This window comes from Manduca sexta, chromosome 28, assembly GCF_014839805.1.
Source record: "Manduca sexta isolate Smith_Timp_Sample1 chromosome 28, JHU_Msex_v1.0, whole genome shotgun sequence".
Lineage (NCBI taxonomy): Eukaryota > Metazoa > Arthropoda > Insecta > Lepidoptera > Sphingidae > Manduca > Manduca sexta.
In genome coordinates, this window is record NC_051142.1 from 18,544,368 (window position 1) to 18,570,567 (window position 26,200).

Sequence of the window (26,200 nt, forward strand, 5' to 3'; positions counted from 1 at the left end):
GTAACTAAGTAATACAAGTTTTTATTAGTGTTTTCCAGATCTTTATGTAGTAATTGTTTACCGCAAAGAAAGGCATTAAAACAACGAGAAATCTCCGTCACACTTTTCTAACAAAACTGAATACTTACACGACATAGATATAAATTTTTTATCATTAAGTAAGTATGTTACAAATTCACAAAATAGTTTTTTTTCTACCATGTCCCATTGTACCCCAATCTTAGTGTGCTTCGAGCCGACCTACCCCTTAGCCGTCACTCGCGCCGAGTCTGCGGTAACGGAAGCACAAACAGATCGTCTCATTCAGACGCTACCCCGTAACGGTAAGAAGCATTAAATTATTTGCCTTTAATGCGTTAACATTTTCCAGGTTTTTAAAAAAGCCTTTTCATTTGTTCTATTTATTTTGTGAAGCTTTTGATTGTATTGCGGCATTGGGTATAATTATTTGAAAATTTTACTAGACGGGCTATAGTTTTAGTTCTTCCTCAATTTGGGGCAGTGACTATGTAATATAGTGTTAATAGTCCTGCTTAGTTCAATTCTCAAATTCTCAAATCCTGGTTAATTTAAATCCTGGTTAGTTCAGTAAAAAAAATTAAACTGGCAGTCAGTGTTTTTATCTCTAGATTGTGATTACCCCTAATTTACCCCAAGTTTTCTTTATATTGCATGACGTAAACTAAGTTATAACAAGTTTAACTCAACGTATACTATTAAAACCAACCAACCTTTTAACGTGATTAAATACCGAATCTGCACTAGAAGTTTGCTAACTTGTTGCTTTTAGGATAATTCATCATCAGCTATCCAGTGCTGGGGCTTCATTTAATTCCCTCGTTTAGTGAAAATACTTCAAACTTGAACTTATACCAGTTACTTTTTTATATGAGAGGCAGAACGTGTGAGTGGCTCTTCTGAATCGCCTACCATAAACCTCTACAATATAACATACAGTCATACGATGATGATTTTCCCACACACTTGTAATCATAGAGGCCATAGTGTACTGCACTAGTTGTGGTGTTTGGTGTGTGTTTTGTATTTAATTAGTTTGTGATTGTCAACACGGTGTAAAACCATAGTGGCTCATTATACAATTCGTTCTTGTGGTATACGATATTCGTTCACATATTCCTGCTTATTTCTAGTTTTTGCAAGACACTATGTTTAACGCTATGTTTATTTGCTGGTGGTGGGACAAATTTTATCCGTCCAGATAGCGACCACCGTACAAAAGATGTTGAAACCCGCCATAGTGGCCCACATGTGTCGCGTTCCAGGATCAGCCTGTATATATCCGGTTCAAACAGGCCGGCATAATTATGTCGACTGCCGAGGGTTAATCATATCTCGTCAGTCGACATTCTTTTGGACCCCACTCGACTTACCATCAGGTACAGTGGGGTTACTTTCCCGGGCTCGTATATAAAAAAAGAGTTAGTGGACATTATTTAGACTACACTTACTTACACTTGTTAAGTCTTATTATGTCCAGTATTTATACTGGCTACAATGTCCTTGAAACCGGAGCACAACAGTGACTACACACTGTCGCTTGGCGGCCGAAATAGACATTGCGGTGATATCCACCCATGCGGGAGACTTACTACAAGTAAATTTTAAAGCTAGCCGTGTTGTAAAATTTGGAAGTAATTTCTTGTATTGACAACGTTAACTATAAATCGAAAAAGCAAGAGCGGCGCCCACAAAACATTTTTTTAATTTCCAAAAATTTTTATAAATCTTATTAATCTAGTTACCTAGGTCTCAAGACTTGAAGACAGCAAGAGTCCACATTCAATATCCAAGTCCAGTAATATGGATTTGTGGGGTAAAACAAGTCTGAATTTGAATAATTGGGTCGATATGGTGACTATTACGTGATACCATACGGCAGAAATACGGAACTTCCACAGTAGGTACTCTAATCACTACTGACCTCTTTAACACTAGCAGCGTAGAGGCGAGACACTGACCCCTTATAGTAAGTTCTAACACAATTGTTTATTACCAGATGGTGTACACTCGCCCAGCATCAGTGCCCTACCCAACTGTGTGGAAGAGGTTTACTGTACGAAAGGGTGGGGTCACCAGCCTCCTACGTATCCAAGATCTGACTGAGGACATGCACGAACCAGCTCTGAAGCTCATGGCGAAGTACTTCACCAGAGATGAACCTCCATGCAAGTATATTGGTAAGGACGGCACAAATAAGAACTTTTTGAAAATTTGAAGCAAGACATTTTGTGTACCTTATTTTTTTTTACTCCCATAAAAATAGGTATGCAATTGCACGAGTAGATATTGTTAATAAAATTATAAATCCAGCACTGATAATGTTTCGATGGTTTCAAGACGACAAAAGCAGTGTAGTTGAAATATACAAAAACCGCGATAGAATCCGCAAAATAGTTTTATTTCAATGTCTAACATTCGCAGAAACATACGGAATCATTAAGCTGTGTAGTTGTTTTAAAAAGTAGTCAGTAAGTGTATTCAGTCAATAAAAGTATTCAGTTTTCAAGTATCCTTTTCCAGCAAGTCAAATACGGTTGAATCTTCTGTACACTTTTGGATTCGCAAAAAAATTCTCAATCAGACCATTTTTGCAGGAATTCAAAATCACCCAGTAGCGTTGTCTGAGCTGGAGAAATTGTGGCGTAACACCATCAAAGACAATTTGTCTCTGGTCTGCATCAAAGACACGGATGACGAGAGTCCAGTGATTGTTGGAGTGAATATCCTCACCGTCGTATGTAAGGAAGACAAGGATGTGCCGTTTCAGGTTCGTGCACTAAATTTAGTAATTACTAGAAGGTAGCTATGTGTTTAAAGGAAATTGTTGCCGTTATGGCAATTGGGAAGTATATAATGGCTCTGTCTACCCCTTCCGGGATGAAGGAAAAACATATTAAAACTTGGCCGCTAATATTTTTAATTAAATTATCGTTAATTGATTTTTCGGAAAACATTTCATTCATTTGTTTTTCAAATAAAATATCGTTCACTTCATGACAATACACATAAAGACTCGGAAAAAAAACGGTTGCCGTTGTGCACTTAGCCGCACCTCTTCGCAGCCATATATTAATTAAAAATATTAGCGGCCAAGTTTTAATAGGCAACCTAGTAGATATTTATTCTTAATTTTCAAAATTCATTGCTAATTTGTTTATACCTCTTGACTGAATAAAACCAAACATATATCAAATATGCATATACCAAAGCAAATGTAAGTAGGTATTATGATTTATCTGTGCACTAAATTCCTGATACTTACAGTGCTGTCCAAATAGTGAAGCAGAATAAAAATTGCCTAATATCCCTCCTTTTACCCACTATAAGTACCTAAACTTTTAGACGGAAGACAAAGTCTGGGCAAAACTCTTCGGCGCCGTAGACCTGGTGTCGAGGAGTGTGAACATTTTCGAGCGGTACGGAGTGGACAAATACTTGACGGCGTATGGCCTGGTGGTAGAGCCTCAGTGGCGCGGCTGTGGGATTGGAAAGGAGATTTTAGAAGCAAGGTATTCTAACAATTTGTCTCTCATTACTTCAGACGATATCATATAGCAGAAGAGAGTGGGGAATTGATGTTATAATCAGTATAATAATAAAAAAAAATATCAGCCCTGTGTTATATATTGCCCACTGCTGAGCACGGGCCTCCTCTACTACTGAGAGGGATTAGGCCTTAGTCCACCACGCTGGCCTAGTGCGGATTGGTAGACTACACACACCTTCGAAATTCCTATAGAGAACTTCTCAGATGTGCAGGTTTCTCACGATGTTTTCCTTCACTGTTAAAGCGAACGATAAATTCACAAAGAATACACACATGATTTTTAGAAAAGTCAGAGGTTTGTGTGCCCTTGGGATTTGAACCTGCGGACATTGGTCTTGGCAGTCCGTTCCACACCCAACTAGGCTATCGCCTCTTTTCAGTATGGTTTGGACTAATTTACTTAAAGAGGTAAGTGTCTGTCCTAAATAATTTCAGGTTTCAACGAGTAATTAAAAGCAATTGTCTTCTTGATCTCGGATTCACGCCTACTTCAGTATGTAGTTTTTTATGTTACGTAGAAAAAACTAAAGAGCCATAACGTGCTTTTTATCCTCCGCTTATGGCCGTTTAAAGTACAAAGCGATTGGATAATTTCTGTACTGTGGATTGGCAGTACTAAAAGTCGAATAGTTTATTTTTTTGAAGCATGAATTCAGTTAGAACATTGGTTTTAAATAGATAATCTCTAAGGACCGGAGTTATCGGTACTATGATACACGAGTCCTTACAAACGTATTAATAACTCAATAATCATATCTCGGTCTGTCTTCAACATAATGGAATCCAATAAATAAATTCCAGTAAAATCCAGTACATTCCCAATATAATATGGTCGCATCGGAATTCGCTGGCTCCGCGTCGCGTCGGCCCGGCATTCTTACATCGATAATGGATGCCTAACGAGTTTTCCCGCGAGGGAATTTAATGTGTTGATCGAATTTATTATAGCGCCATCTATTTATAACATGGAGTATGGTTTATCGAATTTGAGTTTGTGTTTTTAATTTACAAATTTAACAGATTTTCTATTGTCTCTGAATACGATTTGAGTTAGCTTCTTGGATTTGAAAAAGCAATTATCATGTAAACCATGTCAAAAAATTTAATAACGCCTAACAAATATAATAAAAAAAATTAAAGCATAATAGGTAAAACATAAACTACCGACTGCATTTAACAAATGCAGTATCCCCCTCACAGCCCTATTCCCGCAATGAAGGTAGGCCTAAAAATTTTATGATTAAAAAAGCGTTCACAACTTTTATGCTTATTGTAAGGGCTTAACGACAGCCTTAACGAGCTTTGCTTCATTAAAAAAAGGCTTGTGGGTAAAATTACATCCTACTGCCTTTTCAACTTAAACATAGTATGATGGTACTTTGTAGGTTGATATTTCAATAACAAACTCTTTTTGAATTCCGGCAGAGATAAACAGTTTAATTGTCAAATTAGACAATCCAAATCTATCGTTTATATTCCGTTGTTTGTATGCGTTTTATTCATAAAACATTTATCCAAAAATGTACTATAGGGGCCGAAAACAACGAAGATGCATTTGCAATACAGCAAGCTTGGTAAAGAAAATTACTGGACAACCAAAACCTTTACCGTTTTCGGAGATAAATAATATCAGGTTAAATCTTTTTACTGAAAGGAATTCCGATGGAAGTGGTTTCCTGGTTTTAAGAGGCAAAGACATCTATGATAGATACGAAAGACGAATAAACGATTTGGATATTAGAGCCATCTGTATTTACGTACGCGAGTTAAAACGACGCATCACCAAAATAGATTTGAGTTATAATCAAATAACAGATGGCGGTTTCTTCAAATTGTTAAAGAAACTGTTGGTCAAAGGCAGATCTAGTGTAATCAACTTAAATATTATGAATAACGAATTAACAGAAAAATCTATATTGAATCTGGCGAAATACGCTCCACTTATCAAACTGAAATACCTTAGGTTGAATGGTAATGATATAGGAACGAGAGGCGGCGAATATTTTGCGCAATTTTTATTAAATAACACAAGCTTAGAATTTTGTGATCTTGGAGAAACAGGTCAAACTTTATCAAGTGTGGCACAGATCATTACGGCTTTGAGAAATGATCACGGCGCCAATGAATCAGTCAGAGTGTTCGATTTTAGCCGAATACTGCCATTATTTAATCGCTATTCATATGAAACAAAATGGATGGCTTATCACATAGAATATTTACTTTCAAGAAACTCAACAATCATTGAATTAAATTTACAAAAGAATGAATTTGTCAGCCATGACGTGGAGTACTTAGTCCGTGGTTTGAAATTAAACAAAACATTACTCTACCTTGATTTGGGTTACAATAAAATTGGGGACTACGGAATTGAATTAATAGCGAAATATCTACGAGAATCTCCACAGCTTACACTCTTAAACGTAGCTGGGAATAGCATTGGAGACACTGGAGCGAGGGCTTTAAGTTATGGTATGCCTTATTCAAAGCTACGCGCGTTGGACATCTCACACAATAAATTAACGGACAGCGGTGTTCTAAATATACTAAATTCAATCAAAAAGCCTTACTTTCTTAGATTTCTCAACATCTGGGGCAATACTTTCGGCCATGTTACTTGTGGAGTGATAGATAGAATGTTGGAAAGTGGCACCTTATTTCAGCATACAATTGATGTTAAGATTTACGAAGTCGACAAAGTTCTCTTTGCAGCATATTATCCAAATCCAGCTGATAGAAATAAGCACTTATATTACTGTGAATTAGATTACGGAATAGCGCAACCATTATATCATATAAAACGAAACATAATTGAAGAGAAAAAGACTGTTAAAGTCGATTGCAAGCAACGTCATAAATTAGATAAAACGGATCGTAATCAATTTTGATGTATTTTTGTATTTGGTAAATGGAAGTATTTTTGTATTAGACATTAATTTTATGATATGAATTCTGTAGAAGTAAATAATAATATTAAAGAATAAATAAAAAAGAGTTGTTTATATTAAGAAGACCCTAACTTTCGTATCGTGTTTCATGCTACAAACTAGGGAGCAAACCTTTTTTTATGGATCTGCCAAATCTAAATGCGTACCAGCCCAATCTATTTTTTTTACCAAGTAAGTAAAGTTACTATTTTGTTAAAAAAATGTTTTATTATTTCAGGATTCCACTCTGTAAATCACTTGGCGTTAAGGTGACTGCTACGGTATTTACAGCTGGGGCTTCTCAAGCAGTAGCCAAAAAGGCTGGATTCATAGATCTCTTTGAAATAACTTACGAAGAACTTGCTAAAAAAGGTTTTATATTCCCCGGAGTGGAGAAAGACACGAAATCTTCGAAACTTATGGCTTTGTCTATTGAGTAAATCGATCAGTATTATCTAGTTTTTACAAAAAATATTTAAACGTGTTTGGGTACTACTACATTTAAATGTTAAAATGCGCTTTAGTGACATCTATTATTAAATTGGTAAATGTAAACGTTGTACGACCATAAATCCTTCTAATAATGTGTTTTAAAATGATTATTTCTGTTTTTATTTGGATAAGAGTTGTACCAGTTTTTATTATTATGCTTTTTAACTGTTCTGTGATTACAATGATCTCGTTTTAGGTAGTAGTCTTATCAATTGTAATAGTTTTGTTATTTCCTATTATTTTAATAGTTAAATTATCAGTATATTGTAATTAGTACTGTAGGCACTAGTTACTAAACTACTATTACAAGCTTATGTTAAGTGCAATAAATAATATGTATTAATTATATATATGTTTAAAACGATATCCCTTCACACCATTGTGACACCAAATTATTTTTTTATGTTGACACTGTATTTATTGATTCTAATGTTAGATAATATATCAAGACAATAAATAAACGCAAATTATAAGAAAAACATGATTTCGTAATTATAAATCCCTATCTCCTGTTGTTTTAAATTATCCCCATAGAAGATTTTAAAAGGAACTACAAATTACTGCCATCTAGGGACTAGGTATTACATTATATAATGGCTTACAGTAGTTTAATTTATTCGTAACAAACAAAATGTTTTTATATGCATTTTTTATAATAATTGAGTATAAACATAGGCCTACGTAATAAACATCTGTGAAAATTATTGATTCTACTCAAGCAAAACTACCATAATGCGTTTTATCAGAAATGTGGGGAGTTTATTAATCAAGCAAGGCAACATTATAGAAAATATGGCGACGAAAACTGAATGCCAATTTGCTAATGCCAAAAGAAACCTGTCAAACGGTTGTTGACTTTTATGGGTGTATCACTCTCGTTCGATGTTCGCTAATCAAATAAAAATAATCTACGAAATATAATTAACTATAAAAAGTATGTGTAACGTGACGTAATAATATTAGCAACAGATTGTCGTGTAAACCCTCAGTTCGTCATAGTAACATTTAGCTGTGCAATTACCGATCAATCGGACCTAAAACTAATTTGTTTTCGCTTTCCCACATCCTGTTTTTAAAAAGTGTTTAATTTCTTCGTCGTTTCAGTGAATTTTTTCAAACATTTATCGTGTTTGCAACTTAGTGTTTTATCGTGTGTTTCGTGCATTATAATTTGGTTCTTGTACTGGTAAAAAAAAATAGTGTGATAATATGATGGTGGTTAAGTGTTTGGCTTTTTTTTCAATGTGATTATGCTGTTAGTTTGGCTGTTATAACACCCTACTGAAAAGGTCAGTTGCTATTTTTATTTTACACTTAAAATCATGCACCAGTACTTATTAAAGTTTTCTAAATGCTGGATACTTAAGATGAATTATAACAAAAAATAAAGGCTACGTATACTCAGCATTATCTGCAATCATTATATCTTAAGAGTCTTCTCAGATGTAAAAGACATGAACTTCTATATACATCTTTTTAGGCTTATATAATTTTACAATACTTTATCCTTAAACACATTTCCTATTCTCTCTTAAATTAAGTCAATGTGTAGAAAATAAACGGAACTCAAATTTATATGGATGGAGACCATTGTCAATGTATGATGAGCTTATAGAGACACATTGAGTGATAAATGTGCTTATTATCTAGCAATAATTGATGTACTAGTCAGAATTGATCTCTACTATCATCATTAGAATTGTAGACTTTATATTTACATGATTAAGTAACATATTTGAAACCTGCTTTCCATTCTCTCTAATTATCAGTGTGATATTTTAATGTGTTAATATAAGCTGTACTCTACTATATTGTTGATTGTAGATGTAATACTTATGGTGAATTACAGTGGTATCTAGTAAGACATATTATCATTTTACTATATTGTAATATCTATCATTCATTTTGAGGAGAGCTGTATGGTGTAATTTTATTTTGATTTACTTGTTTGTGTAATTTACAGCAATCATTATAAGTATTACAGTATTTCGTTTAAATCAATTTTTGTTACATAATGGCCCATTGCTATCATATTAATACAAATAAAAAAAATTGTTCCTGTGTGAAATAATTGTGTTGACTGATTAGGAATAATCATCTCTTGTCAATTCACATTTAATCTGGATACTTAGTATCAGGTGAATTATGATCACTTTTCCATGCCTATATAAGATTAACTTTGGTTGTGGCGCTGATTGAAGATTCTCTCCCAGAATAATAAGCACGCTATGCATATTCAGGGCTGTAAACAATTAGCTTTTGCTCACTGCTTCATTCGTGTGAAGGAGTTTTCTGGTGTAAAAGCCCCGGCATGGTAATTAACCTTCCCAGGGTCTTAAACTATCTCCATACCAAATTTCATAATAATCCATTAAGTAGATTTTGAGAAAATTGATAACATACAGACAGACAGGAAAGGAGACTTTGTTTTATAACATATAAAGATATGTCTATATGTTAATCTAGGATATAGCATGTGTATAGGCAAATAATTGTTTCAACAATATCTGTGTTTACTAACTTTTTTAAAAACTTTCTATAACAAAATTTTTTTTTAACAAAGCAAATATAAGTTTACATTCATTATCATTGGCAATCAAATGTAATTCCCAATTATCTAAAATGTATTTGGTACAATTGATATGTATGAATAAAATAGGCATATAAAGTAACCATTATTGTTGAAAAGATGCTGTATTTGTTTAAATTAGGCATTTCCTAGTCTGGATATGTTTCAACTTGCATATAACACCATTGGTTTTTTTGTTAATGTTTCTATCTACTTCTTGATTTATTTCCAGGTATCAATTCACAATTTTCTGTTATGTATAACACATTTATAAATTCTAAACATAGAGGATCATATTCACATGTAAGATCTGACAAATACGGGACATGGCAATCCACAAATTAATGTCTTATATTTAAAATGTAGTTATATAGCAGTATTCTGTCCTTAGAGATATGATGGGAATAAGTTTATCATAACAGAAATTTCGGGCTATAATCAGAACCTTCAGGATAGCTGTTGTCTAGAGTACCTCCACTGAAGACATAATATTAAATATGGGTCATCCAACCTATATGTTGTGAGCCGAAACAATACTTTTGGCCGACTGCACTGTACTGTTAAACTGAACTTTTTATAATGGAAAGTATTAGCACATAATTTGGTATTGTTGATCGAAGGACATAATATTAATATTTAAGTTGTTGTCACAGTTAAGTTATTTTTCATCACACATATCTTATTTTAATTGCTTATATTTGGAAGTTCATTTTTTACTGACTTCAAAAATTAGAGGAGATCTTTCTTATTTATTTTTAATTTAATTACCAAGATAATTTTTTTCAACACTTGTTAATATCCCTATGATTAAAGAATGCTTTCAGTCATATTGTTGTTCATTGGTTTTGTGCTTGACACACTCTAACATTTTGATATTTAATCCCTAGAAATGCAACACAAAATATTTTTTTGCATGTTTCAGTACATCTATTCGATTTTGCACCTATTGGATTTTTTTATAATATCTATGTTAATAATATCGTAGACATTTCGTTTCCATTCAATAAATACTTAAAAAAAATATCTAAAAGACTAGAAGAATCGATAACAGAATGTCGTAACAACTCTTGATATATTTGTCTACTCAAATGTTCGCATCACGCCAAAGCCAATCAATCATTGGCCTGAAAATAAAATAACTTCACTAAAACGGAAGAAAACACAGCAACCTAATAGTGCAGTATCGCCCCCTGCCTACCCCCAAGCTCTATGGAAATAAACACATTAGCTTTTGTACATGTAACTTTCACTAATATACTACTAAATGTTGATTACCAAGTAATTTTGTACCATGGTAATGTTAATTTTTGCACGTTTCGTTCCATATACAAGTTAATTATTCGTTTATTCTAGTTTTAGCGTGTGTGCCTGCGAAACGGGTTTCGTTTTCACCCGTTAACTGTTTCACCTAGATTTTGATCTAGAAAATTGATTTAACTCATTAGCGATATTCTGGCGGTAGACTTGATTTTTTAAATAGCTAGGCGTGGTCTGCTACACTAACTCAGAGATCATTCAGAGCATCGGCGATTTTGAGACAATATGTTTTGTACATTATATTTGGTTTATAATACCAGAATCATTTTCAAAAGAGGAGACGACGTCTTCCGTTAGTGACCCTAGAGCTCCAAAGTTGAGAGTCAATCATTCCGATCTTGAGCAACCCGCACCCATCCCTATTCCCCGTCCCCGTCAACTTAAGTCGTCGCCTGCCTTACATATGTATCGTAGAGTGCGAGATTATAAGCATACTGTTGGAAATAGGATTTTTTTAATTGCTTTGAATGACGGGATGATCTTGTCGTTCGCCTAATGGTAAGCGATACGACCGACCATAAACAGTAGAAACACCAACACCTTGAATTACAAATTATTCTTGGGTATTCCACTGCGCTCGCCATCCTGAGACATGCGATGTTAAGTCTTATTATGTCCAATAGTTACACTGCCTACAATGTTTTTCAAACAGGAACACAACGGTGATTATACACTGCTGTTTGGTGGTAGAAATAGATATTGCGGTGGTACCTACCCCGACGGACTCACACATTATGAGAGACCCACCACCAGTAAGTATAGTATTAATAATTCCTCAGTTTTTCGCATAGAGAGCCGAGCAGCTATTACTGCCTATCGTGACCCAACTTTCGTTAATCTGCCAGTCGGTGCGTGGCCGGTAATTGGGAACAATTAGTACAAACATGGCGATAAGACGGACCCTTTGTTTGATCAATTTACAATGTGCGTAGAACTGGGTTATGTGTGCTGTGTACGACGGCACTCCGACAGAGTTAAAACAAAAAAATCTTATGCCTAAGTAAACGAAGGCATAAGGTTAGGGCAGGTCATAACACGAGAAGAAAAACGCATTTATCAAGGAGTTAAATAAAATATTTTAACTCTAATACTTTGGACCTCTACATGGGTGGAAGGTCAGAATAAAAAACATGAAAAAGCAACAGTAACAAAACGGGACTTAGTACACCAGTTTTACGTCAAATTTACATTTCGATCACTTGTACTACGAGTCGATTCACGTACTGACCTACAGTTTTTCCATCACGTGTCTAAGCAAAACGAAGCTGAAAGAGTTGGTTGGAAGATACCAGTAACGTATTTTACCCGACCGCTTAACCGTCACCAATCGTGTAAAACATACATACTAGTGGCTCGTTTTGCGATTCGCGTTCAATACATACCTAAGCCGTATACATCCAGAAGTTATGAGTTAGGACAGAGGGGTGTAGTTTTGGCAACCATCGAAGATCGTAACGTTTTGTTGTTCCTCATTGCTAAATATGGTTTCAATTCCGAGTAACAGAGGGAAAATCTCAGAGTCTAGTAAGATCCAGCCTAAAATAAAAAGAGAGAACCTCTCCGGGACTTCTTTAAAACTCCGTTCTCCAGGCCATGAAATAAAACTCGGCGATTGTATTTAGACTACGTATCACCATCATATGCAGTAGCGATTATACGCAGTCGCACCATCATTAATTCTGAGCGCGCGCGATATCCTACTGGTTATTGTAAATGTAACATCGCATTAGCACCGCGCTCACGTACCGCGTAAGGAAGTGGTGCATTGTTTGGTTCGCAGAAGCCGCGCGCGCCGGCCGGTGTGTTCTGACTTCTATCGTAGTTCATTCGGATCTATAATCGTTTGTTAATCGATTTATGATTAATGGTTATTGGATGTCTAGCTGAAGTATGTGTTTTTGTTTTTATCGAGTCGTAGATCGCATCGGCGACCTGTCGTTTCGTAGCAGACTCATTTTCTGTGTTCGAAATAAGAACGACGAAGTTAAATAACGAATGATTTAGTAACTAAGCGCCCCTATACTAAACTGTTCGACAAAATTTTCGAAATTCATTCAAGTTTAGTTATTAATTACTTGTTAATCGACTTAAATACTAGTGTAGAGTGTAGACCGAACTAGGTTTTAGTCTTCCAAACTGGCTACACGTTCCATAAAAGAAGATTGAATATTATCCTGGTTGAAGGCAGGTTACACCGGAACCATAGGGCCTACTGAATTTTAAGTGGGAATAATTGTGGACCTCACGCAATCTGACCTTAGCAGAGTAAAGCTGCCAGCTGATGGTTTTTTGCGAGGCTGTAATAACCACCCCAATCAAGTCTTCAGGTAGATAGCTTTGCAAACACAACGAGTAGGATGGTTTAGTGAGCATTAATAGGTTTATTTAAAGCAAGCGTCACCGTCTATTTCTGCCAACCACCATTCCAAGCATTTTGTTCCGGTACGAAGAACACCGGCTCCGTACCGTTGTCTCACTATTATGTAAATAGTTTTAATTCAGATTTTCACCTGGCCACCATAAGTCGTCTTGTCAAAATGTGTACTTTGTATGGAAAGTGGAAAGCGCGCTACGTGCTCGCTCCAGTGAAATGTCTCGCAGTCACTCATAAATTTTGTTCAAACGTCCAGTCATCGTTGGTTGTCGTTTTATTTGCTAGCTTTTGTCCGCAGCGTACTCTTGCCCTTTACTTTTTTTCCTCTTAAATAATACTACATTCTAAAGAATGTATTGGATAAATCCAACCACAGCTATGTTGTGAAACCATGTTGAGTTTCATTAGGAGAAAGTAGGAACTGAGATGTTAAAAATTCATTGGCAAATTAACGAAAGGAAGTTGAATCATTTTAAGTCGATACTCCAATTCGACCTCTAATAGAAGAAAATAGTGCAATAGGGATAACATTGTCCGACCAGAGAATCAAGCCCGCATTTTGTCACTTCACTGGCGAAGAGGCGCCAGCTTTGAATCAATTTGAACAAATGTTACGTGATCTTACTCAGCATCAACGTAATGCAGCCTCGTTCCAATATATTTGCGTTGCGGCCGCAGGCCTGCGGTCGACTTGTGTGTTACCGGGCGACTGGCGACATGACTTTTATTTAATAATGATTGAATTGCATTCAATTTTGTTTGGCTTGATATGAAAGTAGGTCATCTGATGTTAGGTGATCTCTACTGCCCATAAACACTCAGTATCAGAAAACTGCGTGCGATGCCTGCGTTAAAGAAAATTAATAAGTATTAGAAAGATAGGAGTCATTGTGTGTTGTATAGCAGCCTCCCATACTGGACAGTCATAAGGGAATAAGGATTTGCGTAGTTTATAATTTTATTCAAATGAAATACTAGATGGGCAAGTCAATCAGACATAATAAGACTTAAACGTCTCATGTCATGATGGCAAGCACAGTAGAATACCAAACCATACTTTGTAATTCACGGTGTTGGATGGTGTTTCTACTGTTTATTAGCGGTCGTATAGGTTACCATCAATCGCCATTTAAAGCAATAAAAAAAAACACTTAACGTCGTTCTAAGAAATTAAATGTTCGATCTTACAATGACCAGTAAGTAGATATTCCTTCATACTGGAACAGTTCTTGTACATAGCTCCTTGGCAGAAATACACAATGCCTTACTACCAGATCCGGGGTTACGATTTGGGTATTTATTTTACAAGACACCTAGAGATAGTTGGAGCTGTTCGCTCCGGCGCGAACAATTGCGAACAACCCTCGTTTTTAAGGTCAGCGCGAGGCCGGCAGGGCTCGGCCGGCAAAGGTCGCACCGGGGTGACTCACACGGTGACGACATCACTCTCACTTAACATGGTATACTATGATACTAGTTTCTCTTCGCGACACTGCCCGCTTTGAAGTCCGTTATCGAGTAAAAGTAGTCTGGAGCAATCCGGGACGATGTAAAGCTGTCTATTGGTGATAGAGTGCTCAATATAGCAGCAGTAGTTTTAGAGATTAAGTGATCATCGCTACAAACATCCATAACGAAAAGTGTTCATAACTAGCTCCTGTTCGCAGCACTGTCTGTGTGAATTTCTTTTCCTGAAATAAAATATTAAATTTGATTAGTAGAACCTTTTATGCTAGTAAAATATGTAGTATAGTCTATTGTGACTTGGGCGCACTGCGGACAGTGAAGCCCTGTCTAATTGTCAGAGCAAAGAAAATAAACAAAAAAATTACTTGATTTGCCCGAGTTTGAATTTGTGACCGATTAGGCAATAGGCGAGCCTCCTATGACTATCACATAATAGGATAAATATAAACTCGATGTCTTGTGCATTAATAGCATCACAACCTAGCCCTTCTGGGATAAAAGCGTGAGCTTATCAATGGTAAATACGATGTACTACCTTACTAATATTATAAGTGCAAAGGTTTGTGAAGATGTTTCGAACGATTGGAAGTTTGTTAAAAGTAAACGCAGGAACAAACGAACAGAATTGGATGAAATTTGGCACATGGATAGGCCATATCCTGGCTTAAAACGTAAGTGACAATTTATACCGCTAAATAGCTCCCAATTTTGGCTCACAATATATATAGGAAATAATGGGATTTTTAATAGGCGCTGATGTCGCTCAGGCGGCCCTGTAAATCGTTACAGTGTTTTAACAAACTCGTGTATCGAGAAAGGCTTTTCACGCGGGCGAAGCCGCGAACAACACATAGTAATATTTATTTTATATTATGTAACCCAGTACAGATATTGGTAACCATGACCCGATTAAATTGGCGCAGTGCGTTATTTCGCATCAAAGGGAGCGTTCTGCCACCGCCCATCATAATGGACGGCGGATATGCGCATATACGATAGATGATGGATGTTGGATACCTAAGTAGGTGTAGGTCTATTGAGTCATTTTTGAAAATCAGATATCAGGTAAATTACTTATTTTGATTGATTACGCTTGCTATTGAGTTAGAGATAAGAATGAAGATCGTTTATTGATATCTTACGTAAGTTTGTTACTTTAGTCTAAGTACGATGTATTCCGACAATTCGTCGTATTTGCTGACGCTACGTTAACATTAGCGCGACGCCCGGCCGTCGCGACGTGCTGCCTAGACGCAGATTACGTCACCGGCCCGAATACCATAAAGCCATGGGTAAACTTTTGGCAATGCTCGCAAGTAGGGGAGATTATTATCGCAGCCTTTGTGTCAACGCCCCTATGACTTAAGGAGGAAATCGAACGCGGCGAACAAAGGCTTTAAAGAATATAGGGTTTTTTAAGTAACATTTTGTAAATTATTGTATACCTACGATGTAAAATGACAAATGTTTAAAAAAATATGGTAATTTATTATAGAATACAGTAGTTAAAGAAATTTAACACATTATCTTCGTTATGAATGGCGCGAGATTCGAACATTTCGCTATCTCACTCGTACGCATGAACTTCTAATGTGGTGACGTATAATAAATAAATGATATAAAGTGTTACAAGATTTAATTTTTTTTCTAAACAGCAAGCCAACTACGTAATAGCAGTTCATGTCACAAAAAAAATGTCTTTGACTTGATACGATTTGTACCGCACTTTCCAAACTTACTCATTGATGAGTCAAATTCAGTCGCCGAAAATACATAAAAATAACGTTCGAGTCCACGACTGATTCACTCTATTAATTTAGGTACTCAGGGACACCACGGGATGACGAGTTTCCTACAGATATTTTATTGTGTAAAGGGATAAGAAAAGGGAATTGGTCCTCCAGACATTTTTATTTGAATTATTTGTTTATTTTCGATAGGTTTGGCACAGACTTTATTGGCAAATAATTAAGTTTAGTTGACTCAGTTTGGACAAACTGATGATTAGTATAGTTATTTTACTTGTTGTTTTTCGTAATGCAAATATGATGCGATATTTTGATTATAATCGACTATAGGTATAATGCATGTGATGCTTCGTCGCGGTTTTTCTTTCCATAGTTCAATGTCGTATTTTTTTCACATACACATATACTATTACACGTTTTATGATGAATAGAAAAACCCAATATCACTCCTCGGACCGGGCATCGAACCCGTAACTTCAGCACTGCAGTCATACCGTAATACAACTACGCCACTGAGGCAATCATCTATTTAATATTACTGGAATAAGGCTGATGGACAGTCTACACTGTCTAACCCAGGATATATGTGGACGGAATATGAGACTACCGATTTGTTGTATTGAGTGCAATCTCAATTAATAGTAAAAGCTTCCTTTAACACAAGCAAATTACAACTCCTTCGTAATCGGTTAACCAATAAACTGCGTCATACACGTTACACCTGGTGATTCCAGAATATTTGAACCCTATCTAACGAAAATCAACCATAATCGGTTATGTTAAAGTTAAATTTGTAATGCAATCACATTCAGGAACAGGAGTATGGAAGAATTCATGGTTCGACGGGTTTTCGACATAACCCAGTTATCTCACGGGTGTTGTTTGCTAATGCCATTGGTTCTACATCCGACACGTGCCTTGGATCCTGGGTTCGATTCTCGTGCTAGATAAAGCGAATATATAAATTGAGCAGCGTTGATTGAAAAATAAACTATAGATAGCATGAGTCCTTATTATTATTCTGTAAATCTTCATATTACGTATATACATACGATAAGAATATAATAGGAATGAGAATCAAAGTTTATTTTGAACATAAATATTTTGTGGTGGCTATGCCTCGTCACATGTGACTACACTACTACATTTAACCGACTTCAAAAAAGCAGGAGGCCTCTGCCTACCTCACTCGACAAAACGCATGAGTTTATATTATAAACAGTTTATAAAGATATATTATACTTGTAAACGGAAATAGAGAAATCGTATCGTATAAAAATAACTCCGAGGATGTTCTTATTTTATAAATACTGCCGGCTCAATGTCATACCGCGCCTCGGTCGTAATATCACTAACCAGTTATAATTTACTAGCTATTCGTCCCGGCTTTGCGCGGGTACAGTTTCGTGTGCATGTCTAGAATATTATAGCTTATTGCTCTGTTTACTGGATTATTTGTAGTATATTTAGGTTCTTATATACACTTTCCCTCTTATTCATAGACGTTTTTTTTTATCTAAGGACGGAGTAAAGCTGTTGTGATACAACAATATTAGGCAATCACAACGGCCCTATGGCTACGCACTGTGAAGGCTGCCATGCCGTCAGCACTGAGAAATAGACTTGTTATCACAGCTTTACTCCGTCCTTAGATAAAAAAAAACTCTATGAATAAGGGTGTTTATCTTTAAACACCCTTATTCATAGAGTTTTTTTTTACAGCAACTTATCAGTGATTTACAATTATGATTATTCGGGGAATCTGTGCAGCGTATCACAGAAAATATTTGTCACGATCCTTCAAATACTTATCACTGATTTGTTATCAATACACTTATAACTTGTTAAACAAATAATAACATCGTGTTAATTTTATCTTATCTAGCGCTTCTTCAATGCCACTGTGAAATTGGGTCAAGCATTCACTAGCCCGGCTAGCTCAGTCGGTAGAGCATGAGACTCTTAATCTCAGGGTCGTGGGTTCGAGCCCCACGTTGGGCGCTACATCTTTTTATTTTTCTGAAAAATTTGCGGCGTATACTGTTGTCAAAATTAACATATAAGTATCTTAATACGCCGTTACGGATATGATCACTAAAATCAGATTTTTTTTAGTAAAAAAAAAATATATTCAAAGATGAAATTGAAGTTTGATAAAATAATTTAGATCATTGCGTGAGACCATAATATTCACGGACCGCACTCAGCACTGTAAAAGCAATAGTTTTATTCAAATTGAAATGTCCGAACTCTGAATAATATATTGATACGGTGTATTTTTATGTAGTTTATTCATTAATTTCGGGGTGTTCTTGCTAAAGACATATACCTACTTAGTACCTATGCGCATGATGTTTTTGATCACAATCGATCGGAAGACGCGCTTGTTTTCTACGAATTAAGTAATCTGTATGAATAAGTATACAGTTCCACACTGAAACGCATTTATTGCGCATTAATAGCTCTTAAAAACATCGTATCTATGGTTCGTAGTTCTTATATGCTTCGACATTGAGCAAGTCCCATCTTGATCCTATGTCGCATCAGCAAATGAGTGCGTCCAGTGCGGGCGACCTTGCGGATTTAATTCAAGAATCGCCAGTTTCCCGACAAGTTCATTGTAATTCCTCTCAATTGATCAAGATTAGGTTCTGCACGAGGTCCCTGACCACATGTAGGTTGGTTCTGACTCGTTCCTGATGTTTGTTGATTTTTTTACCTTGCGGTATTTCTACACTGTTATGGATTAGTGGTCTTCAAAGTTCAAGAGAATTTATTATCTTACCTCAAGTTTTGGCGACGCGTGTATGTTTTACTCAGATATTGTCTAAGAGTGATGGTTCAGTTGTCACGAAATGTGTTGCTTTATTCGTCCGCTCTTTGATATAATGTCTATTTCATTTCGGTTTCTGGCTTCAAGCATCAGTGTGAGCACTGTTGTTTTTTTTATATGTGCGCGACAAAGTGACCACGCTGCACCTGATAAGTGAACTGGGGTCCAATAGAATGTCGACTGACGAGTGATGATTGTCCCTCGGCAGTCGACACAATTATGCCGGCCTGTTGGGACCGGATATACACAGGCTGATCTACGAACGCGACGCAGTTACGTCCTAATATGGCAGGTTTTAACACTTTGTGTACAGTGTTCGCTGTTCAAGTTGATATAAAATATATCCTACCACCAGCAAATAGTTGTTCTCATGTTTAGATTAATTATAAACAGTGTAATATCTGGCCTTTATAAGTTTACATTTTAGGTCTCATGGTGACAGCGAAGTGAAGTACAATGTTTTTCCAAAACAGTCAGGCGAGTGACTTGCTTGCAACTTCGTTTTGTCTACAAAAAAAAAACTGTTACTCCAACTGTATTATGGAGACGAAATAAAAAATACATAATGATAATTCATTCAGTATTTTTTTACTCAAAGGCATCCATTACGCCTTTTATATGAATATTTTAGCTTGTCACAGTACGTGTGTGTCTGAATACTATGACTGCATCAAATTCGGTAATGTAACGGTATGTCGTTTGTGGTGGGCGTGTGCGATGTCAGGTTTCTTTTGGGGTTCCGCGTCTGTTTAATGGACCTTTTTACTATAAAAAACCATATACAACCTTTGTATTGATGAGGCTTTTATTATTAATCGTTGGAAAAAAATGGTTGAAAAAATTTACTGTGGGTATTCCCGAAAAATAGCGTGTTTTAAAATCATAAATATTATATGAATCTCGTCATGGCCTCGAAATTATTGAATTTAAATAATTCATTTATATCAAAAATGTAAATGATATGACTGTCTACGTATAGTAAAAATATAAACTGTGTCCGTTTGTTAATTGAGCATAAACGCTGGGTCCCCGCCGAGGTCTGTACCGCTATAACTAAACCGTAACATGGTTCGATTTATCAAATGTCAAATGCTTAATGCGAGCATTAAATTACCTTGATAAGTCTTTTACATACTTACGCTTCTCGATTGGTGTCATGAGAGGTTAGTATGCCCAAAAAAACAAATATGTGACACCAGTGCAGTGACTAGGGCGGTTACAGTCGTGCCCAGGGTGCATACCCTGAAGGGGCGCAGAAATAACCAGATCAGGACCACGTTTTAGGTCACGTATGGAAACAGTTAAAGAAGATCGCACCAGGCAAATAAAAGGCTATCCGTAACTTCACGAATAATAAATAATGACCTAAAATATGACTCAAAGTTTAATTTGAGTTTTCAGCAGACTTTAAGTAAGGTGACACGCGAATCGTCACGAACGCGTGCGAAGTCGCATGCGGTCGCTAGCTCGAGTAACGTTTTTTGGACGCCTTAAATCCGGTTCGCAACGTGCTTCATTCAGTTCGCACCTGTTTGGTTTCAATTATAATGAGCTTGTTAGGTATGCAAAATTCAAGTCGGTATACCGTACTTGTTATTACGATTTATTTTATCTCAGGATGAAAAAGGCTTTATCATCATCATCAGTCGCATAAAGTCCACTGCTGAATATATATACCTTCTCTCAAGATTTTCAGAAGGATCTGTACAAATCGACCTGCCTCCAGCCTGTTCCTGCGAAGAAAAATTAAATAGTAAAAACGAAAAAAGGTTGCTTTTATGAATTATTACTTAAAATCAAAACAAAGTTATCTCTAAAAAAAAAATGTGGTGCGTATCAAACAGTTGGTTCTGCGATAATAACACTGTAAAATTAGAAAATGAATATTCTAAATATTTCTATGCTAAGATGAATATAATAGTATTATGAATAAAAGTATTTTCGCGTAGTTTTCACACGCCAAAAAGTCCAAACCATAAAGCCAGAAATTTTTTCGGTCATAATAAAACTCCATGGACCAAACTACACTGTCCATAGAGAATGCCGACTCACGCCTGACAGATATTTTTTGTGCCGTCCACGCGATAAAAAGGCCTCGTATCCGACCTCTAATGATTGGGCATTGAAGTTCATTAACTGCACGGAGTCAGTACCGCTAGCGAGTGATGCTATTGTTTATTTTTTTTTAAATCTACGCAATGACGTATCGACTTATCACTCCTACAAGGGTTAATAATTTTTAACGGCTTAATGCCGAAGGGAATGAGTCGATGGTATTCTAGTGTGTTGCAGTTATACTGGTGCCTAGTTATTGTGGGCGTCTTTTGGCCGACGTGTAAGGCACTGCATTCTGTCCTTGCCGAGAATCTTGTAGTCGAGATTACGATGACTATTATCATTATTTTGCCTCCCGCTTTGTTATGAAGATATGGAGTATAAATTAATATTACTAACTCCTCTCTATCTATTTGATTACATAGATCGGGGGTAGACAGGTTAATGTTCCCAGAGCTCAGTGAGCCGACCGTTGATCCTGGATTTCTGGTGTAACTGTGGTGGATTCCAGGAGAAATAGATTCTATACCAGCAGCTGTAAATATAATACAAACATGCTAGTCGTAAAAAATATATCAACAAGTTTTTTCCCATGACACAAGTACTATACTACGCGCTGTTAACAGCTATGTACCCAAAATCATAATATACAATTACCAGCTCTAACTACATACAAATAAAAATTAAATGGATTCGTCATCGTCGTTAGATGATAAGCGAATTTATGCTCAACAGAAAAAGTACTACAATGTGATGAGAATAAAGTGGAGTTTTGATTGATGGAGTTATGGATGACATGCGAAAAAGTGAGGTCGATGAAAATTGCGCCTTATTTTGTAATTAATATAGCAGAGTTTTGAATTTTGATTAATAGATGCTTGTAAGGTGTTACGTAAAACAATATACAACTTTTGTTTAGGTAAATATGATTCATTTTCCTTGTTAGGTAAGAGAAATTATGGAGAAAGCGATTTTATTCATTGCCCTTTCTTCCCTTATCCTATGTCATCGAGCATTCCAAGTTCGGCAATGACGTTAAACGGATTAAAGCCCAAGGCACATGTCCTCTGGCAATAGATTACTGACACTAGCATGCCGGCCTGGTTATTTGCTATTTCACCTTAAAGAAGAATGCATAATCAAACAGTAGACTTGAGAGTATATCAAGATTTCTTACTACACGGCTCCCTTTTATATATTATAGAAGTTATAGTGACCACGGCAATGTAATCATTTGCAGTAACTACTTAAGAGCGTTTACGCATCCGCGCGCCATATGTCTCAAAAACAGCACTTTTCGATGGAGATAATATCCATCAAAACATTATTTTAAAAACATATGAATTAGTAATTATTATAGAAAATTTTGTTGTCTAAAAAAGTTAGTAGAGAAAATTTTTAAATTTATTGAGTATTTGTAAATTGTTTAATGATTACTGAACAGAGGTTTTCAAATTTGCGCTTCGAACGTCTATTTCGAAGCTCAAAATATCTTAAACCGCTAAGGAACATAACAATATGTTATTTTTATCTAACTAAAAGATCCTGAAGAAAAAGTTAGTAGAGAAAAAATATCTTTTTATGTTTAATTCATGAGAAATAAAAATTCAAAGAATTCGAAAATTTCAGAAATGTTGGTCATTTAAATTAATTTTTTTTATCACTATATCTTACTTAATTGAATATAATATTGGATTACTATAATAGAAGAACATCTCCTTAAAAACATACAATTTAAAAATTCAACAAAATTAGCTCTGTTATTTTTCTATAAATATTTTAAATACCACTATAAAACGCAACGCGCAAATCGTTTCAAATTAGTCCGCCTTGAGGCTTTCTAGAGAGAGGACGTATCGCTCGTCGCTCCGGCCAGACTACAGTTGACCTTGCTGCGCGTAGAAAAAATAGTCACGTGTATACAGTGATTGCCACATCTTAGTACTTTAGTAAGTAAAATATTTTTTTCTTTAATGTGTGACAATAATTTTAGTAGTTACTATAAATTATTATTATATTATTATGTTTCAGACACAATGGGAAGTAAAGCTATTTCTAGGCAAGAAAAGGAAACGCAACAACGCTGAAACTTCGGCTAAAGCAAAAGCTAAAAGATTGATGTACTAATGTTATAACATGCGTCTGTAGTTATGGTTGTTGCTTTTTTTACTCATTAAACACTTGAGCAACAGTTACTCGAAGGAAAAAAATGGAACCTTAAGCTAAAAACAATTAGCCCATTGAAATGTTACATGAGCTTTGTATTTTTTAGAGGACCCAATTTTATTTTTACAACATGTGTGGGGGGTCAATAGAAGCTTAATCTCAAGTTTGTGAGGTCGCCCCCCTTATCCCCTGGCCGCCATCATGGAAAAAGGGGTGAAAACACTTTTTTCGCGATATCTCGGAAACTATGCGTCTTACATAAATTTTGTAAAGTCATAATTTGTAGCAAATTTTTTGCCTACAAATATGTTTATATAACTTTTGCCGTAAATTAAAAATTAAAAGAAGTTATAAGCAAAAATGTGAGAAAATGTTTATAAAAGTTTTCTTTTTTGCTCTATAACTTTTTTTTACATTTTACAAAAAAATTACCTCAAACTAACTTGTAAATGATCTTTTGAGGAAAATTGTTCCCTATATTTTTTTTTATTTCATTCATTTAAAACGCTGTTACAGCGCTCCAAAGTTTACCGGGTTCGTCAATGCTCATGAGAATCCGGTCGAAACAAAATGTTTAACTTATTTTTGATTTTTTTTTTATTGTAAATATATTATTACAATTTTTTTGTTAAATTCGTACAACTTTACTTATTTATTCCTAACTCTTTTCTTTGCCATAGAACTTACCAAATTTAACTTATCGAATGTTATGCAGGTAGAAAAGGTATGAGTTACCATTTGGGGATAAAGGAGAAAAAAAAACATATTTGCAGGCAAAACAATTTGCTACAAATTATGGCTTTACAAAATTTTTGTAAGACGTATAGTTTCCGAGATATCGCGAAAAAAGTGTTTTCACCCCTTTTTCCAAGATGGCGGCCGGGGGACAAGGGTGGCGACCCCACAAACTTGAGGTTAAGCTTCTATTGACCCCCCACACATGGCCCAAAAATAAAATTGCGTCCTCCAAGAAATGCAATATTCGGTCCTTAAATTGTAACATTTCAATTGGACTAAACGCACATTTCAAAACCCGTTTTACGCCCGCGGCGTGCGCGGTTGTATGCGGTACCCGCTGTATTGGCGTCCAACTAGTAGAATCGTGCGGGCCACGGTAGCACCAGCGCGCTCTGTGGTTAGTAGGTGGGCGAATTCAGTAGTCGGTAGGGGAGAGGTGGTTACAGAAATCTGACGCCATTTTCCTCCATCGTGATCGTTTCTGATATGTGTCCATGGCGTTCTGGAACTCAACTGACCGTTAACTGTCCATCTTGTAACCGCCCGCCTTGCGATAATTGCTCGCCAAGTTTGCAGGACATAATCGGAACCGCGGTGGTTACAAATTGCACAGATCTCCGGTCGTCATGAGTTTGGAAATAAAACAGCCGTTTCTCAACCACGGCGGGCGCGAGTAAAAACCGCTTCGTGAGTTCTTAGCCTTATAGAATCACTTTGCTGTCCCGTTGTCAAAACGTTTACAACTCGCCAAATACCCAGTGCGCGAATCCCACTCGCACTTGGCTTATTTTTTTGCATAATGCATAGGTACGCTTACTTTCAAATAACAAGGTTTTTGTGTTCACTGGTGCGCACTGTTAAGAAAATTCAAGTGACGAGAGACGGAATCCTATATCTTTCTCCTCTTTGAACCTTAGAAATAAGGGATTTGGTAATTTATGTAGCTAGTGAATAAAACTACTAGTAGTAGTTAGTATACCTATCTTCTTAACTATTTGGGCTAGTTTAGGTTTACACGCTCACATCAATTTTACATATAATTTTATCCTGACGTTTAACCCTGTGCAGGTTTCGGCGTCATTATACTTGTATAAATTAAACGCGTCTAGATCCATATGCAGTTTTACTTAAGTATGTAGTGTTTGCGTAAACTTCGATAACAATAATAGTATATTCTATATATTTTTTTTTATTTTTAGGTAATCGAGCCTGATATTACACTCAAAATAAATAAGGTTATTAAAAGCCGCAAAATTAAAGATTTTCAATATTTTTTGGATCAAATTAAAACATTCAATAACCACAACAGAGCAACAGGTTGTAGTATCGAACATTTACAACTATTGAAAGAGAATAATGTTTGCTTGCAGTCACCATTTTTAATGAAGTGTAATATGTGCAATATGGAATTTAAGCTATTTAAGCGCTAAGAGATATACTGATAGTATGGACGTATATCGTGGAACTGTGAATGGAGCTATGATGACTGGAGTTGGTAGATCAAATTTAAACGAACAGTTGGCTTCCATAGATTTACCAATATTAACGCAAAATGTTTACATTAAATGTTACGACGACTTAGCTAAATGATTGAAATTAGCTGCAGAGGACAGGATGCAAGAGGCCGCTAGGGAAGAAACTGATAAAGATGTTGCCTGAGGCGATGTAAAAGACGGTATTACCATACTTACAGTCAAAGCTAACTGCTGTTGGTCAAAAAAAAGTACAGAACCAACTATTTTGCTTCGTCGTGTGTCGCAAATATTATGCAAAACTATGGATACACTGGTACAACTGGTAAATTGTTATACATGGATGTACAATCGATCGATTGATAATCGATGTCACAGAGAAGCAATACCTATTAAAAAAAAAACTATCCAAAAAAATATAACCAACTTCCGAAAAAAGAAGTCTTTTATTTCTCACTTTTTAGTTATACACCTAAA

General features: G+C 35.9%; 3 protein-coding genes and 1 non-coding gene across 4 annotated transcripts in view; all 4 read left to right on the forward strand.

Annotated features, from left to right (window-relative positions):
• The first annotated feature begins 1,938 nt into the window (after nt 1-1,938).
• LOC115446410 lies at nt 1,939-7,435 on the forward strand. Its single transcript, XM_030173066.2, has 4 exons — nt 1,939-2,198; nt 2,616-2,788; nt 3,364-3,530; nt 6,731-7,435. The coding sequence occupies exons 1-4, from the start codon at nt 2,018-2,020 to the stop codon at nt 6,930-6,932; spliced, it is 723 nt and encodes a 240-aa protein (XP_030028926.2). The 5' UTR covers nt 1,939-2,017; the 3' UTR covers nt 6,933-7,435.
• Nucleotides 4,980-6,501, forward strand: LOC115446409 (leucine-rich repeat-containing protein 34). Its single transcript, XM_030173065.2, has one exon. It carries the CDS (start codon nt 5,089-5,091, stop codon nt 6,451-6,453), a length of 1,365 nt encoding a protein of 454 aa, XP_030028925.2. The 5' UTR covers nt 4,980-5,088; the 3' UTR covers nt 6,454-6,501.
• A 360-nt stretch (nt 7,436-7,795) lies between the features above and the next one.
• LOC115446411 (GTPase-activating protein CdGAPr) overlaps nt 7,796-26,200 on the forward strand; it is a 71,488-nt gene continuing 53,083 nt past the window's right edge. Inside the window, exon 1 of the mRNA XM_037444322.1 lies at nt 7,796-8,273. The gene's annotated coding sequence lies outside the window, so the exon portion shown is untranslated. The remainder of the gene's footprint in view (nt 8,274-26,200) is intronic.
• Trnak-cuu lies at nt 18,388-18,460 on the forward strand. The gene has a single exon. It is a non-coding gene; the product is annotated as a tRNA-Lys (tRNA).